The 17,168-nt window shown below is 52.4% G+C and overlaps 1 protein-coding gene across 4 annotated transcripts in view; it reads left to right on the top strand.

The window, feature by feature from the left end:
* The window catches only part of DLG5 (discs large MAGUK scaffold protein 5), a 1,132,805-nt gene that overhangs the window by 147,556 nt on the left and 968,081 nt on the right, over nucleotides 1-17,168 (top strand). For 2 of the 4 annotated variants that reach the window (XM_085608568.1, XM_085608567.1), the window contains exon 8: nucleotides 7,323-7,553. The exons of the other annotated variants lie outside the window; for them this stretch is intronic. In XM_085608568.1, the coding sequence (XP_085464694.1) occupies nucleotides 7,323-7,553 (231 nt within the window). The remainder of the gene's footprint in view (nucleotides 1-7,322; nucleotides 7,554-17,168) is intronic. 4 annotated transcript variants of the gene reach the window in all.

Here is a 17,168-nt window from a genome sequence, read left to right as displayed (position 1 = left end):
AGGTAAGTTGGAGGGCTCGGACGTAGGTGAACCTCGGGTTCTCTTCTCCAGGGCAGCAGGATGCAGGGGTGTCTTTTGAGGTCAGATTTTATCTTACCGGGCCACTTGCTGTTGGGGGAGTCTCTGCGCAGACACTGCAGGTGACGTCGGGGAGTCCTGGAGGGGTCACCCCATGGTGGACTCGGACTCTGGAGCACTGGGGCACATTGCTGGGACCGGTGGGCCACTCGAACTCTGGCCGTAGGTGACGGGTGCACTGCTAGTTCCAGGCATCGGGTTTGCAGGCTCAGTCTTTCTCTGGAGTTTCTTTTGAACAGTGCTGCTGTTCACAATAGATTCGGTCTTTGTTGTAGGCAGTCAGTCCTCCCAGGGTTCTGGAGGTCGCTGGCTGCAGGACAAGGTGACTTTTGGCGCAGGATCTCTGAAAACTGCAGACGCGCCGGTAGGGCTGGGGCAAAGTCAGTTCTTCTCTGCAATCTCCTCTGATGGGCATCTTCTTTTGTCCTTCTTCTTAGGTTATGGGAATCTTCCTTCTTGGTTCAGGGCTGTCCCCTAAATACTGTATTTAGAGGGGCGTTTTAGGGGTCTTGGGGTCAGTAGCCAATGGGCTACTGACCTTAGGGTGACTACACCCTTGGTGTGCTCACCCCATGTGGGGAGTGAGCACAATCTCGATTGGGGAATGCCTGCCATCTGCAAGGTGACGGGCACCGAAGAGTGGACTTTACCTCGCCTCCCCCTTCTGAGGGGTTAGGGTTGGCAGAGGTGGGCACACCCTCTGGGCTGGCTAACTTTTCCTGCCTGTCTTCCCAGCGAAAAGGAGGGAAGACAGGAAGGGGGCCTGCTTCCGATAGCAGGAGAGGCTGGGGGTCGCATTACAAAGGCTGCAAGGCATTTGAAGCTCCCCTGCCCCAGATGGCTCATCTTGGCCTGGGGGAGGTGTGACCACCTCTTCCCAGGAAAGGCTTTGTTTTTGGGCTCAGGGAGCGAAGGCTCCCAGCCCAGGGGTCTAGAAGCATGTCGTGTGGTGGCAGGCTGGTGTGTACCAGTCAGGGAACCCACCAGAGGCTGGTGGTTTTTCAGGGAGCATCTCTAAGATGCCCTCTGAGTGCATTATTCATTTAATCCCACACTGGCATCAGTGTGGGTTTAATGTACTGAGAAGTTTGATACCAAACTTCCCAGTTTTCAGTAAAGCCATTATGGTGTCGTAATGACAAACTCCCAGCACCCTATACTCTTAATGGCATTAATGCACTTACAATGTCTAAGAATCTGTCTAGACACTGTAGGGGCACAGGGTTCATGCACCTGTACCCTCACCACTTGTATAGTGCACCCAGCTAGAGGGGTGGCTGGCCTATGCCATGGCAGTGGGTTATAGGCATGGCACACAGAGATGTGTGCCATATCGACTCTTCACTTTGCTCTGCATCAAAACACGCAGCCTGCAATGGCAGTGTGTGTGTGTAAAGGTACATGGCCTCTAAGGGTGGCACAATAAGTGCTGCAGCCCTTAGAGGCCTTCCCTGGCCACACTGCCCTTGGTACCCATAGTACCTTTTACAAGGGTCTGACATGTGGCCAGAGAGGTGTCAATTGGGGGTACAAGGTATATTTTTTGTGAAAACACAGGCCCTGGGAGCCTGATTGGCAGGGGCCAGGGCACATCAAGTCAAAATGCATCAGTAGTCTGGCAAAAAGTGGGAGGGGGGGGTTACTGCAACAGAAATCCAGCTTCCTACAACAAGGCATTTGTGGTAATTTATAAGGATGTGTGCCAAAAGTCTTATGTATTTAGACAAGAATTGTCCAAAGTCTATCCCACATTTGTCATGGCTGAGAAATATTTGCCAGTGTTCCTTATGAAGCACCTTAAATGCTCTCTTTATGTATTCATTCAAAACACACATATCCCTGTACTTTTCTTTCATTTTGTCCATGCGCTTAATATATACTCGATGTCTTGCTTTGAAGTCTTCAGGATATAGACTCTAATCACAGAGTTCTGAGAAGCGCAAATCCAAGACTCTACTCACGGAGTTCTGTAAATACGTATGGTATACCCTAATCCCTGTGTTCTATACATGCGTATGCGTGAATTCGCTCACCAAGTTCTGTACATGTGTATGCAAGACTCTAATCACAGAGTTCTGTAAAAGTATTTGCGAGTTTTAATCCCAGAGTTCTATTAACACTTTAAACAGGAACACTACCTACGTATGTGTTACGGCTTCCACAACAAAAGACAAAGTGTAGTAAAGCTTCCCTAAGAGGAATAGCTCTCACCATACTATAATCCGTTATAAGCAGGTTTGGGAGAACAGTAGGTCTAAAGTCATCCTACTGTGATTCTGAAGTCAGGATCTGTAACTGCTGACAGTGTATGCGCTATTCATGAGCGTTCGGTACAGAGAGGTGTCTGCTTTTATACACTGCCGCACCTTTGACCACATCCAAAATGGCGGCTGTTAGTTATGTGGCCTTGCGGGACTTGGGCAAGGCAACATCTAGAATGGAAACAGACAAGTGAGCTGCGAAAGTACTTCTGCAGGCGCCCATAGCGCGATCAGTCATCGGAAAGGGGTTCTTTCAGGGGATACATACAACATATAACATGCAGTGCTGCACATATGAGAGCAGGCGCGGCAGCGCTTTACATGTAGACTTTTCCAGAGTGTGTACATTAATGCCACATACAGTACCATCTTGCACTGACCATTCTGTCTCGTATAAAAAATAGAGTTGAAATTTAAATCTTCTGGCTCAACAGCATACGAGGGACAGATCAATGTTCCTCAGGGCAAAAAGGAGAACAGTAGCAGTTTGAGCCTGACATTGTCCAGGGCGCTCGCAGCCTGAGCCTGACACCATCATGATATTATATAATATGATCGATATCTTTTGTATTGTATGGTATGACCTAAAGTATAGTATGGGAAAACCTTTTATGTGAAGTATGATACGGACAGCCGTATGGTGTGGTACGGCCTGTCATTTTATATTATGATACAGTATGGCCTGCCATTGTACAGTTTGGTATTGTATGATAGGGCCTGTCATAAAGTATGGCATGGCCTGTCATTTTATAGTATGGCATGACCTGTCATTGTACAGTATGGTATTGCATGATTTGGCATGTATACTATGGTGTGGCCTCTTGTTGTATAGTTTAGTATGGCATGGTATGGTACAATATGGCCTGTCGTATAGTGTGGTATGGCATGGTCTGTCATTGTATAGTAAGATATGCTGTGTCCTGTTATTATATTGTATGGCATGGACCTTTCATTGTATGGTATGATATGGTCTATTATCAGTTAGTATAGTATGGGTTGACTATTGTATGGAATGGTATGGCCTGTCACTGTATAGCATGGTGTGACCTTGACCTGTCATTGTACAGTATGGGATGATATGAGCGGAGGCTAAGGGGGAATTTGCTCCAGTGATAGAGGGAAAGTGTAGGAAAACAATCTACCCCCCTGTTTTGAGATCTGTATGCGAGGGATAGCCAGAAGTGACTTATTTGAAGATCTACGTCATCTGGAGGGTAGATGAGGTTTAATCGGATAGACAAGTAGGCATGGCAGGATTTGTGAAGTGCCTTATGTGTCGAACAACAAAGTTTAAAGATGACCCGTTTTCTAATTGGCAGCCAATTAAGCTTTCGAAGAATAGGTGAGGAGGGTGAGCGAGAAGGGAAATTGCAGATTAGCCTTGCGACAGTGTTCTGGACCACATGCTACTTGAACAGCAGAGTGTTGTTTACTAATGTCAGCAGAGCTTTCCCATAGTCCAGGCAGCTGGTGATGAGTGCCTGGACAAGAGTTTTCCTAGCACTGTTAGGAAGCCATGGTAGGGCCTTTTGAAGAAGCTTCATGGTGGCAAAGCAGGTGCCGCAGGTGGCGTTAACTTGGTCTTTCATGTAAAGCGTTTGATCTAACTTCACTACAAGATTTTTCACTGCCTGCTTTGGTGATGGGGCAAGGCCAAGTTCGGGCGTCAGTAGACCAAAACTCAGATGCTTTTTCAAAAAGCATAATCTCTGTCTTGTTGCTGTTTAATTAGAGATAGTTGCTAGGCATCCAAGCAGGGACTTGTTGGGTGTTGTCAGCATACAACATGCTCTCCACACCGCAGGCTCTCACGTTGTGGGCAAGTGGCGCTACGTAGATATCAAAGATGGTTGGGCTCAGGCACAAGCCCTAGGGCTCTCCCTTGTTCAGTTGCATCAGACATGACTTGGAGGAGTCCAACAAACTTGTTGCTTTCGATTTGTAGGACAGTCGTAGAGCCAGTGTAGTGCCTCACTGTGAAGCCTGCGGATTAAGATGGGTTGGGAGACCGTATCAAACGCTGCAGACAGATCCAGCAGCTCCAGCATAAATGGGGCACCTGTGTCTAGCGCGAGCCTGATGTTAATAACCACGGCCAACAGAGCTCACTTTGTACTGTGGATCTCTTTAAAACCGGATTGCAAAGAATCCAGGATGTAATTTTCCTCAAGAAAGGCAGTGAGTTGTTTATTGATAAATCTTTCCAGAGATTTAGCAAGTAAAGGTAACAACAAAATCGGTTGGTAGTTGGAGTAGCTGCTATTCTGGGAGGGCAGGGGTCGAAAGATGAGCCAGACTAGGCATGGGATAGCATATCCAACACCTGAGCCTCAGAGCAGAGTGCAGATTTGCTCAGTCAGTCATTCTTTACTGATTGGTGCCCGAAGCATAGAAATCAAAGCCAAGGGTTTGAATGAATGTGGGTATGAAACGCATTTACACATTATGAGATATCTAGTGAGAAGCACACGGGCACTCATGTTATAAGTTTTGGTTTAGCTGCCGTCTGCAGCATAGGAACCACCTTATGACAATCAGAAAGGCAGAACTCTAGGGCCAGTCCCGAGATTCCACAACCCTTCAGCCGCTGAAACCAAATTGGCACTCAATTGTGTCAGTTGTAGCCAAAAAATGTATCAGGACTCTGGCAACTCTCCCTTCTTTACTCATTCATAAATCAACTGACCCTGCTAAAAAGGACCAGTTTGGCCTGTCTGTGGTCCGAACCTTCTCTGATGATGGTACAAAGAAATACTTGTATTGATGGAATTCTTGAATTTGAATGTTAACACTTTTTTCAAACACTACTTAGAGAAGACCAAAGAAGAATGTTGATAAATCAGAAGGATCAATGTTCATGCAGGTCTACCTCATCAAGGAGGGACAGAAAGTTCTACATTTATAAATGTACATGCTTGGCCAGAGATATACATTATAGAGATTTGAAAAAGGGAAAATTCTTTTTTTGCTGGAAGGGCTTATTTGAAATTATGGGAATTCCCTTTATAATGGGCATACATTGCTGATGTAAATTTTCTTCCACCTATGCTTCTTATTGGAAACCTGAACTTTCAGGGCAGCAGTGAGTCTTATTACAAATTGTACAATATTTTGAGAGATAATGCTACACCTGGTAATTTATGAAAACTACTCAGTGTGGTATTTATTGGGTGTGGTATTGCTTTCCCTTTTGAAATTCCTCCATTAAGTTTGGCAGAAACGCCAGTAATACTTCGTGGTCTTCGTCTGTGACTTTAAAAAGTTTAACGTAGTCTCCTTTAAATTTTGGAATTCTTCATATCGTAGGATGACTTCATAAAATGTTGTAAGTGGTGCAGATTTGTAAAGTTTGTTAAAGAAAGTAAAGTCTCTACTTTGCCTAGATTTCTGGATATAAATAGGCTGGCTTATAAATTATTTGTTTCAAAATAAAAATGAGAAGGCAAACTCAAAAGAGGTGATATAATGCAATGTGTATGTTGATACAGATCCTAGGTAAAGGACAGCAGTAAGAAAAACAGTGATCTGAAGTGAGGTTGGCTGTTTGCATAACACAAGAAAATAGTTGTTCAAGGCTGTTTAAGTAATAGAAATTTAAAGCTGTTGGGAAGGCAGCTGAGGTGAGGGTGGTACACCAATCCAACCAAGAATTGAGAGCTCTGTATAACACGTAGGAAGATGCCATAGTATTTTAGGATAGATGAACGTCCATACTAAATGGAGAGCAACTATTGAGGTCTGGAATGTGTTAAAGAATGATATCCATTGTTAAAGGAAGATAGACATTTTATTTCTGAATAGAGGCATGCTTGACATTGCTAATGATCAAATTCAACCGTCCTCCTGACAGTTATTTGTTGATTTTTTTCTTTGTATTGGTAATGCCAAAAACACTGAAGGATATATGTAAGTAATGGCCAGCCCCAATTACTCTTTGAGGTAAATATCAGAGATTAACAGGGATGTTTCTAGGGCTGTCGCCAAATTGTGTATTTCATGTGCCTATTTGAACTAGAGCACATACCTGAGAGAACAGTATGGGAGTTGTTGTCAGAAAAAGAGAGAGAGATAACGAGACAGCACAAAGTACTTGTTCATGTTTAAGTATGAAGAAAAGGACTTCCTAAGAGATTTGGGAGAGTGGGATGAGAGGGGACTCTTTGGAAGCAGGTCACTTGAAATTCATGGACTATCATCTAGGTAAAGGCACTGATTTCTAATGTTGGGTTGGCCCCAATATGGGGAAAATTAAAAGGAGAAGTGCACCAGGGACATGCAAGAGTCATAGAAGGTATTTAAGCAATCGCCTGAAAAATGTCCAGCCTTATAAAAGAGTATACCAACTCATGCAAGTAAAAGGCCTAATGTGGAACCTCCACTGGGAAGCTCCTCCCAGAACAGAGTCACTAAACAGTCGAACGCAAAAACTGCATGGTTTGTGTAATTGAGCAAAAAGCCCTCCAGGTTGTCTTGTATCACACCTTGTCATAGTGAAAAGCTTTACTCTAACTTAATTATTCAAATGTGTCTTAATAATGATTAGGCTCCATCTGTTATCGACCGCTGATACACAAGGGATATATACGCTTGATGGCAATATGAATATCAGTATGGAGCTTTATTTTTCATTCTTTATGCTTTCTTCTTAAATTTTCTCTCAATGTAGTTTTTGTTCTATTTTCTGTAAAAGTGAAACTGGCTTTGGTGCTGGCCCATGCACGTTGGGTTATTAAAGATTTGGTATGATCCGATTTTACATGTAAGCATGGATGCATGTTCCTTTGTCCAGTGCATGGTGTTAGTTTCTTCCTGGTAATAAGGCATTGCATGGGTGCACCCAGTTTGTGTGTTCTGTTGAATCGTTTTTTTTTTCCTGAAGTCTTTGCACGGAACCAGAAGAACGAAATAAGCATACATACAACTGGTGAAGGATGAAATCTTGCTTCTTTTCCTAACCTTTGACATCTCTGGGTCTTGTTTCAGGAGCTTAACTCCGCTCTGGTGGAACGTGATCGTGCAGTCTGTGAGAGGAGTGAGTTACTGGGGAAGTACTGTCATGAAATGAAGGACAAGACAGAGGCACAAAAGGAGCTTGATCAAGCTTGCAGAAACATAGAGACAGTGAAGGAAGAAAGAGATGTTGCCAGGAAAGAGAGAACAGAAGCAATCATCCAGAGGGACCATCTGCTCAGGGAATGTTACCAAGCTCGTCAGGTATTGCTCTTCTTTTTAGCCATAGCCATTTTGGATCAAACCTTGTGTTTCTATTAAGGCACTGATTGACAATTATCCTAGTATAGGCAGAGGGATCCTAGTATAGGCAGATTGAATGGTGCGTTTGATGTAATATAGCTGTATTAGACTACAAACATGTGTTAACAATATCTGTAGCCTATGTGTTTCAGTTCATTCATGTTTGCCTTCAAAACGTATTTTGGGGGATTACCCTCCTGGTTAGTATCTTCAGGACAGGTAGATCATATGCATCACCCAGACCATTAAAAACTCCAAAAGTTGAAGTGGGCTCCTGAGACAGTAAGATGGAGGAGGATACCACTCTCTAGTAGAAGCGAACTGCCAATCTCCTTTTTGTTTTGAAACCATATGATTTGGTGCCATGCACTCAATTATTTGGAATGGCCAGAGAGAGTGTTGAATTCTAGGAGGACCTCCTTTTCTAACAATTCCTTTATTTGTACCACTGATTAAGGCAAAAGATTAATGAGCTGATATCTCTGCTTCATCTCAGTGCATGCAAATGTTTTAGGGTGAAAGCAACATATTTATATTATGGCTTCATAATTCCAGTACATGAGGTCATTATTGGGAGCCCCTTAAGTTGGTCCTGCACCTTTGCCTAATTAGATCTCTTGAGGAAAGCTGAATATGCGTGGTCGCATGGACTGAGTGGATTTGCAGAGAAAAGTGCCTGAGGGCATACAGTTCAAAGGAGGAGATGGGGGGAATTGGTAAGGTCGGAGGTTGGATATACAAGCGCATCGTTGCAATCTAATATGGAAGCCTTTGTATTGCCCTGAACCCTGGAATAAGCTTTATAATGTATCCATTGTGTACAGTGGAAGGCTCATAAAGGTGAGAGCCTCCTCCTGCCCCCTTCTACCCTTTAACTCACTGCGAGCCTTGTGGACTTCGGGGAATGCAATCTAGAACCTGGCCTCTCCATTTCACACCATCAGGCGAAGATACTATAGCAAGTCCCCGCCAGCTTTGCTTGAACATGTGCCTGCATTTTAAACCCAGTGAGCAGGAATTGAACACTCTGGAGCCATGGTATTGTTGCCTGTAACTTGTGCAACAGAGTGCATACAGCAGTCATCAGAACATTAGTTGCCACCACTGACCATTATTATGTGATCAGATTCTAAACTGCTGAAGAATACCGGCATCTGGATCTCCATTTAAATGTTTCCCGTAGCCTGCGGAGGCAGGTTTACCTGGTGTGTTTTATTTGTAATACTGGGACCAGCTGGATTAGGAGATGATCTGCAGCGTCATTGACTGGTAAATACTGCTAACTGTGATTTAATTTAGGACATTGAGATAAAGTGTATTTCCTCTTTGGTTTGGTAGTTATTTGGGTATTTCATGAATCTGGCTGCTGGCATCTCTGGCGAAGATCCTCTGCTGTGTGGTTTTTGGTGGACAGCTGTACTCTGCCCTGCCTCGCTTGGAGTGGGGACTACCAGGCCCTCTCGTAAGGAGGGAAGAAAAATAGCCTAGGCAGTCTGTACTGCTTTCTCAGCAGAAAGCTGTTGCACCATATCAGATGGGGTTCTTGCAGAGGAAGACTATCCTGACATGTGACAACATGGCAAAAACCGTGTTCCTCTCACACTATGGATGATCTAACTTGCTCTTTCTGACTTTAAGAAGGATTTTGATAAGACATGTTGATGGCATTTAAAATTGACATTAAAATTGGTAAAGGAAATGCTAGTCTTAGAGCATTAATGTAGATTATACATACTAGGATTGATGTGAATGAGCAGTTGTTATATGGAGACTCTCATTAAATGCTGAGTACCTCTGTCACTGCTCTGTAAGTGTAGACACAGCAGCTATTCAAAAATGTGAGGTTCTGGAAATCAGGCTCCAAATGGACAATATAAGGATCAACCTGTAAAACAAAATAAAGGCAGCGTAATAATGCTTTGTTGACCTCTTAAAATTGACACTGATGGAGGATCTCACCTTTTATTTTGGATTTATATATGCACAGCTTATGCGTTTTTTTCTTTAAGGGCTATATTTCTTGAATCTTTGTGACCTGTATTCTCCTTCATCTTCTTATACCAGTAGGCACGGCCAGTGATTTAGCAGTGGTGTATGTGGGGCGGTTACCCAGACTCTTGGAAAATGATATGGATGGGGTGATCAGAATGTTACAGAACTTTCACATATGAAAACAAATGGTCTACCTCACTTATTTGACGCACACCGTAGAGATAAGTAGAATTTTAGGGATAGTTCTGTGAAGGTGGGGTTTGGTCAAAGAAAATGACAACGTTCTTTTGGAAGTGGGGGAGGGCAGAGAAATTTTAGGACCTTTTGAGATGCCAATTCCTCATAATCTGTGGACGGTACTTGGCTAGCACAAGTAGTTTCAAGCCTTTTTTTTTTGATAAACAAGTTTTATTGTTTTAAACAGCACAATAACAAAAACAGTCTGGTATTCCGAATCGGTATCACACAGCAAAGCATTAGGAAGCACCCCCCGCCCCCCCCCGCCCCCAGAATCCTCCCCCCAGCCCCCACACCACCCCGTTAAGGTATGTTGCCTAGCCATTTCCCCCAAACCTTTCGGTATTTCTTGGGGCATCCTCGTGCCTGATAGAGAGTACGTTCCTGCGCCGCGCACCAGTCCACCCCAGCGCCCCATTTGGCCACACTTGGCGGCAGCGGCTGCTTCCATGCCGCAGCAATGTCGCGCTTGGCCACCATCAAGGCCGTCATGAGAAACAGTTGCTCTGAGCGCGAGCCATCTAAGCCATCCGTGATGCCCAGCAGCGAGTGTCTTGGATCATGGGGCACCTCCCACCCCAGGACCTCCGTAAGTTCGGTCTCAATGCCCCTCCAGAACCCCTCCAGGGCCGGGCAGGACCACACCATATGCAGGAAGTCTGCCGGGTCGGAACCACATCGGGGGCAGGCCGCGTCCCCGGAGAGGCCCGCACGGTGAAGGCGAGCTGGTGTGAGGTACGCCGCGTGGAGATAATAGATTTGGATGAGTCGCAGCTTAGCGGAAGCCGTCACCAACCGGGGGGCCATAAGGGCGTCCCGCCAGTCGGCCTCGTCCAGGGGACCCACCCATCCCTCCCAGCGCTCCTTAAGACCCGCAAGGGATGTAGGGGTGCAGTTAATGAGGGAGCGGTAGATCCTGGAGATGCCCCCCCTCCCCAGGTTGCCCAGCAGAACCGGAGCCTCCGGAGGGCTGTGATCCGGCAGCCGGACGTCCAGTGGCGTGTAGGTGCGTATGGCGTGGCGCAGCTGGAGGTAGCGGTAAAATTGGGAGGAGTGAAGGGAAAAACGCGCTTGCAGCTCCGAAAAGGAACACATCCGCCCTCCCCGCCAGACGTCCCCCAGCTGGGATATGCCGATAAGATCCCATGATTTGAAGCCTTCCAGCGTTGTGACCTCCCGCAACCACGTCCCGTGCCACAGGGGAGTGACCCGGGTCAACCGTCCCGTCCATCGGGTGAGGCGGAGCGCCGCTCTCCAGGACAGGAACACAGCCCTGGTGATGTCCGGGCAAGAAGCAGGGATGGGGGCGCCGTACAGGCGGTCTTGGATGTCGGAGAAGCCCAAGCCGTGAAGTTCCACCCTGTAGGCCGGGTCGGACCAACCCCCTCCATACCAGTCGTGAATGACCAGCAGGCGGGTGGCCATGTAGTAGAGGTAAAGATCAGACATGCCCAGGCCCCCGTCAAAGGTGGGAATACGGCACGTCGACAGAGCCAGCCGCCGCCTCCCATCGCCCCAGAGAAATCTCGTCGCCATCCCGTCGAGCTCGCGGAACCACGGGCGCGGAAAGGAGAGGGGAGTGTTTTGCAAGACATACAGAAACCGGGGAAGGATCATCATTTTGTAGAGGGCGACCCTTCCCAGCGGGTTGAGGGGCAGCTGCTGCCACCGCGCCAGATCGACCTTGGCTCTCTTGACCAGGGGGGAGACGTTGAGCGCCCAGCTTAGCTCCGGGAGGAGGGAGACCCAAATGCCCAGGTACTGAAATGTTAAGCGACGCAGAGGGATGGTCTCCTGCCAGTCAAAGCATTCCCTGGAGGGGTGCAACGGTACCAGGACCGACTTCCGTGGGTTGAGGGAGAGACCCGACGCCCGGCCGAAGCGGCTCAGGATGGATAGTGCGCGCGGTCCGGAGCTCGCTGGGTCCCCCAGGTAGAGGAGGACATCATCCGCATAGAGGGCGATTTTGTCGGCTTCCAAGCCGGGCCATTCCCACCCCCGAAGGAGGGGATCGGATCTAATCAAGGCGGCCAGAGGCTCCATCGCCAGGGCGAAGAGAAGGGGCGACAATGGGCAACCCTGCCTCGTCCCCCGGCCAATCCGGAAGGGCCTTGACAACGCACCATTGACCAGCACTCTGGCACGGGGCCGGGCATAGAGGACTCGCACCATCCCCAGGAACCGGGGGCCAAAGCCCATACGGGACAGGACATCGAAGAGGTAGGCCCACCCCACCGAATCGAAAGCCTTCTCGAAGTCAACGAGGAGGAGGGCGAGGTACGGGGTCAGTCGATGGCGATGGGCCAAGGCCACATGGAGACGGCGCAGACAGTGGCGCGTGCCCCGAGCGGGCATGAAGCCACATTGATCCGGGTGGACCAAGGTCGACAACATGGGCTTAAGTCGTTGGGCCAGAACCGCCGCATAGAGTTTCACGTCAGTATTGATGAGCGAAATTGGGCGATAGGCCGCTCTATCAGCGGGCGGCGGCGTGGATTTGGGCAAAACCACAATCGTGGCCAGGTCGGATTCCAGGGGGAAGAAACCCCTCTCAAGCGCCTCCGCATAGTGGGCTCTCAGCCGCGGGACCAGGGTGTCCTTGTAAGCCGCAAAGAATTCCTGGGGAAAACCGTCCGGTCCCGGTGTCTTCCCCGTTGATGTACGCCCGATTGCCTCCCCGATCTCCTCGGCGGAGATGGGCGCCTCCAGGCTCTCCATTTCGTCCGGCCGAAGCCGGGCCAGGCAGGCGCTCCCGGACGCGAGCAGGGCGTCCAGAGAAAGGTCCGGCGCACGCGCTCGGTAGAGCTGGGAGTAGAACTGGGCAAATGCCTCCGCCATAGCCACGGAGGAGGACTGGAGCACCCCCGAAGAGTCGGCAATCGCCGGAATGATGCGCGACGCCCTGGGGTAAGTGGCCAGGCGGTGCAATAGTGCGCCGTTCTTGTCACCCCAGCCGTAGACCCTCGCTACCGAGGACTGCCAAAGAAGCTTGGCCGCCTCTAGGGACCGCTGACAAATCTCCTGACGAAGGAGCCGCAACTGTCGGTCCACCGCCGGGTCGTCATGCTCGGAGAGCGACTGCTCCAGCCGCAACGCCCGGGCCTCGCATGCAGTGAGCTGCTGCAGCTGTGTCTGGCGGTGCCGCACCACCTGTGCCTTGGCCGCCCCCCTGATGGTTGCCTTGCAAGCCTCCCAGAGGGTGCCTGCAGACGAGACAGAGCCCTCATTGGCACCATAGTAATGAGCGAGCTCAGTGCCGACCGTCTCGCGCACTGTCTTGTCCTGGAGGAACCAGGCGTTGAACCTCCACACCGGCCTGGCCGCGTGAGGCGGGGGGCCCAGACCCAGGAGGACTGGCGAGTGGTCCGAGATGCCCCTGGGAAGGATGCGGACATCCTGGACACTTCCGCACTCGGTGGGGGGGACAAAAACCATATCAATACGAGCGTGAGAGTGGTGAGCGGCTGAGGTGTGGGTGTATTGACGGTCGTGAGGATGCCAAAGCCTCCAGGCGTCGCAGAGGCCCTGGGCCTCCGCCCAGCCCGTCAGCTGTCTCGCTCGCGCGGCACGGGAGTCCGAAATCGGTCCCGACGAATCCAGCTGTGGGGCCAAGACCGCATTAAAATCGCCCCCAAGCACGACAGTGCCCACGGGGAGAACTTCTAACAACGAGGCGACGTGGGATAAAGCCTGCGACAGTCCCGAGGGGGGCACATAGAGTGAAAGGAAGCTGACCGGGCGACCCTCCAGCGTACCACAAATGGCAATCCCGATTCCCAGGGGCGCACGGGCCACCCTCTGAAGGACGAAGGGGAAGGAACGACGCAGCAGAACCGCCACCCCGCGGGAACCACGGGAGAACCCCGAGTGCCACACCCGGTCGTAGCCATAGCGCGCCAAGAAAGGACATTTTTCCCCAAGGAGATGGGTCTCCTGAAGGAGGAGGACGTCGGCCCCAACGCGCTGAGCATATTTAAGGACCGCCGTGCGCTTATGCCTATCCAGCAGGCCGTTCACATTCCAGGACAGGATGTGCAGCTGTGCCCTGGGGGTCACGTCAGCCATGGATGCGACGGGTACATCGGGACATAGCAGGGTCGGAGCCACCCCAGGGGTGTCGGGAGGACATCATGTCGTACTGATGCGCCGGGAGGAGAGGAGGATCGCCCAGGACCCGCGGGGAAAGCAGGGGGCAGGCAACAGGGGACCAGGAGCGCCCGGCCAGGAGCGGGCGGCAGCAGACTGTGGGCAGGAGCTAGCGCGGAGCGCAGCAATGACGCCCGCGGGAGGAAGCCAAGGGGCGCCAGGACGGGAGCGAGCAGCAACAGGCCGCGTGCGTGGGCAAGCGCCGGGCTTTGCAGTAACGCTTGCAGGAAGCTGCGATACGGCGCGCCCATGGAAGACCAGACATGAACGAAAAGGACCACCCCCCCGAGGAGGAGTATCCAACAAAACATCCAACAAAACCCACCCCTTAACCCCCAACCCCCCACCCTACACTTCGGGAACTGAAGCATCTGTCGCCCTAACATCAACAACTATTACAGAAGCCCCAAGCGAGCGCTCGGGTGTCAAGAGCGTGGTGGACCCCTCCAGAAGTACGGATGCAAGTGTTCCGGCCTAGACTACTACTCATGGGCGGAGATCCGCTGAGTCCAGGACCGTGGCGGCGGCCCCAGCCGCGGGACCGGGCCACCAGAGCTGCTACCAAGATGGAAGACCACCCCAAGTCAAATGACCGGGCTGCGGGAGAGATCAGAAAGGTCCACAGGCGCGATGAGGGGGGTCAGGGACGGGTCTGGCGGTCGCGGCGACCGGCTCCGGAGGCCCCCAGCCGCCTGAGTAGATGTCCCGGATGAGGCAGACGATTCCCTCGGCATCCTGCCCGACCTGCTCGTGGACCGAGGCCCAGCCGTCAACCCCCCCCGGGGCCGCCGGGACTGTGTGCGTCTTCTACGGCGTGGGCGAGGAGGCCTGGTTGTGTCCAGATCCGTAGGCCTCCGGGCCGGGGACGCTCGCCCAGATTGTTGCAGGGGGCGCTCCTCAGTGAGCCAAGTCCATGCCGCCCGAGGAGTGTCGAAAAACAAGGTCTTAGCCTGGAAGACCACACGGAGGCGGGCCGGGAACTGAAGTTGGTATCTAAGACCCAAGGAGCGCATCTTGTGCTTCACCTCCAGGTATGATCGGCGTTGCTCTTGAACCTCCCGAGTGTAGTCGGGGAAAACCATGATGGTATGGTTATTGAAGGACAAAGGAGACTGCGCCCGCGCCTCCTTCAGAATGGCATCCCTGTCCCTGAAGTTGAGGATCCGCAGGATGAAGGGGCGCGGTGGGGCCCCCACCGGAGGTTTGGCGGCCAACGACCGGTGCGCTCTTTCCACCACGAACCAGGTGGACAGGCTGGCCGCGGGCATCCAGGACTTAAACCATTTCTCAAGAAAGTCATCGGTGCGGCCAGATTCCACCCCCTCCGGAAAGCCCACCAGGCGGAGGTTGTTGCGGCGGGCCCGGTTTTCGGCATCTTCTGCCCGCCGATGCAGTTCCTTGGAGTGGGTCGTGAGCTCCCGGACCTGATCTTGGAGCTGCCGGATGTCGTCCTCCGCGGTCGAAATGCGGGATTCCGTCTCGGTGATGCGGGCCGTGGCATTGCGAAGATCCTGTCGGAGGAGCGCCACGTCCACCTTCACCTCCCCGACCATCCCCTCCAAGGACGTGCGGGAGGCGGTGATGGCCTGCAGAATGGCGGCAAGGTCCGTGCCAGGAGTCGGCGCCGCCTCCCCCCCAGCTCCGGGGGGCTCAGAGGTCGTGAAGCGGTCAATCTTGGTCTGGTGGGGTGCAGCCGCCGACTTGGCCCCCCGTTCCTTGCCCATGACTGCTTTCAGGGCGCGTGCGCCGGTGCTCAGGCGCCGCGTGGCTCGCCGTCCCAGTGTCCCCACTGCCAGCCGGTGCGGATTCGGGAGATAGGGGTGGTGCCCTCACCCCGGTATGACGGGCCGCCGGGGGTGCCGCCGCCCCACGAGAGGCGGTCCAGTGTGGTAGAGCCTCTCCGCTGCTCCAGGTACAGGGCCCGCGACCAATCGGGCCCCCGCAGCGGCCTCTCGGGCGTATTCCGGCGGCGCTCCCCGCCGCGATCGGCAAAGGAACCTCTCCCCGATGAGGGGGGGGGAGAACAGGGGGCCCTCTCCGTCCAGCGGGCGACGAGGGAGGGGAGCGCGCGGATCCCAGTGTGGCGATGGGCCCCCGCCGCCAACCGCCGACGCCGGCACCTGTCGTGGGCACCGTCGCGTTGTTCGCACCAGTTCTCGGCCACCACCAGGAAGGAGTCCGAGCCCTCGCGCAGGTGCGCGTCTCTCACCTCTGATCGGCGTTGTCTCGGGGTCCTTGCAGGTCCCAGGTGTCCCGCGGGCACAGCGTACACCTCTCCACACCGGGAGCGGGTAGTGGGTGGGGGGGGGTCCGGCCGCACCAATCCAGCATAGCCTCCCCGTCAAATCGCCGCCTCAGGCACCAGAGCACGACACCACTCCTGTGTGGGGCCCACCACAGGCCCCGAGGGGGGGGCCCAGCCTCCACGAGGGCGCCCTGCCGGCAGCCAATCCACCAAACGTGTAGGGCAGTGGGGCAAGGGGGGTGAAGAAGGAAGCAGTCCCCCGCGGCACGCCCCGGACCATAGGCCAGAGCAGATCAGTGCGGCGGATGGTGGCAATCCGGTAGATGGGCCCCTTCTCACGAGCTCCTCGCATCCGGGCCGGTCCGCCCGGCGATCAGGGCCCTGCGGCCGGGGGGGTCTGGGGAGGCGTCCGGGACCCGTCGCCCCTCCCGCAGCGCTCCGCAGGCCAAGGTGTTCCCCCGCGGGTCTCCCCCGCCGCCACACAACCGACACCAGATTGCGGCCTGCGCCCCTCGTGTGGCGCCGCGGGCGCTAGTAGCGGGCGCCGCCGGTCGAAGAACCGGCCGAGTGCACGTCCCTGCAGCGGTGCCGCATCCAGCTGGCAGAACTCAGTCCCCGCGGCACCAAAGCGTCCCAAAATTGCAGCGGGGGTGGGGCAGCAGCTCCTCCGCAAGCGTCAGGAAGCGGAGCGCGCCCAGGCCATCAGCAACGGAGGATGAGCGGATGCGAGGGGTCAGGCATCGCGGAGCTCTACCTCGGCGCGGCCATCTTGGCTAGCGCCACCTAGCGCTCCCAGTTTCAAGCCTTTTAAGTTAGTTTTTGGGGACTTTGGTTTGGTGGAGATGTGAAGGGAGGAACTGTACTATTCCTGCTTCTTGCCAGACCTCCAGACCTCTACATGTATTGATTACCTCTTAGGCTCACTATAGGCATTTGTGGAACGATCAGAGGCAATG

The sequence above is a fragment of the Triturus cristatus genome, chromosome 1_2 (assembly GCF_964204655.1).
Source record: "Triturus cristatus chromosome 1_2, aTriCri1.1, whole genome shotgun sequence".
Lineage (NCBI taxonomy): Eukaryota > Metazoa > Chordata > Amphibia > Caudata > Salamandridae > Triturus > Triturus cristatus.
Note: the sequence above shows the minus strand (reverse complement) of the source record. Positions and strands in the feature narration are given on the sequence as shown.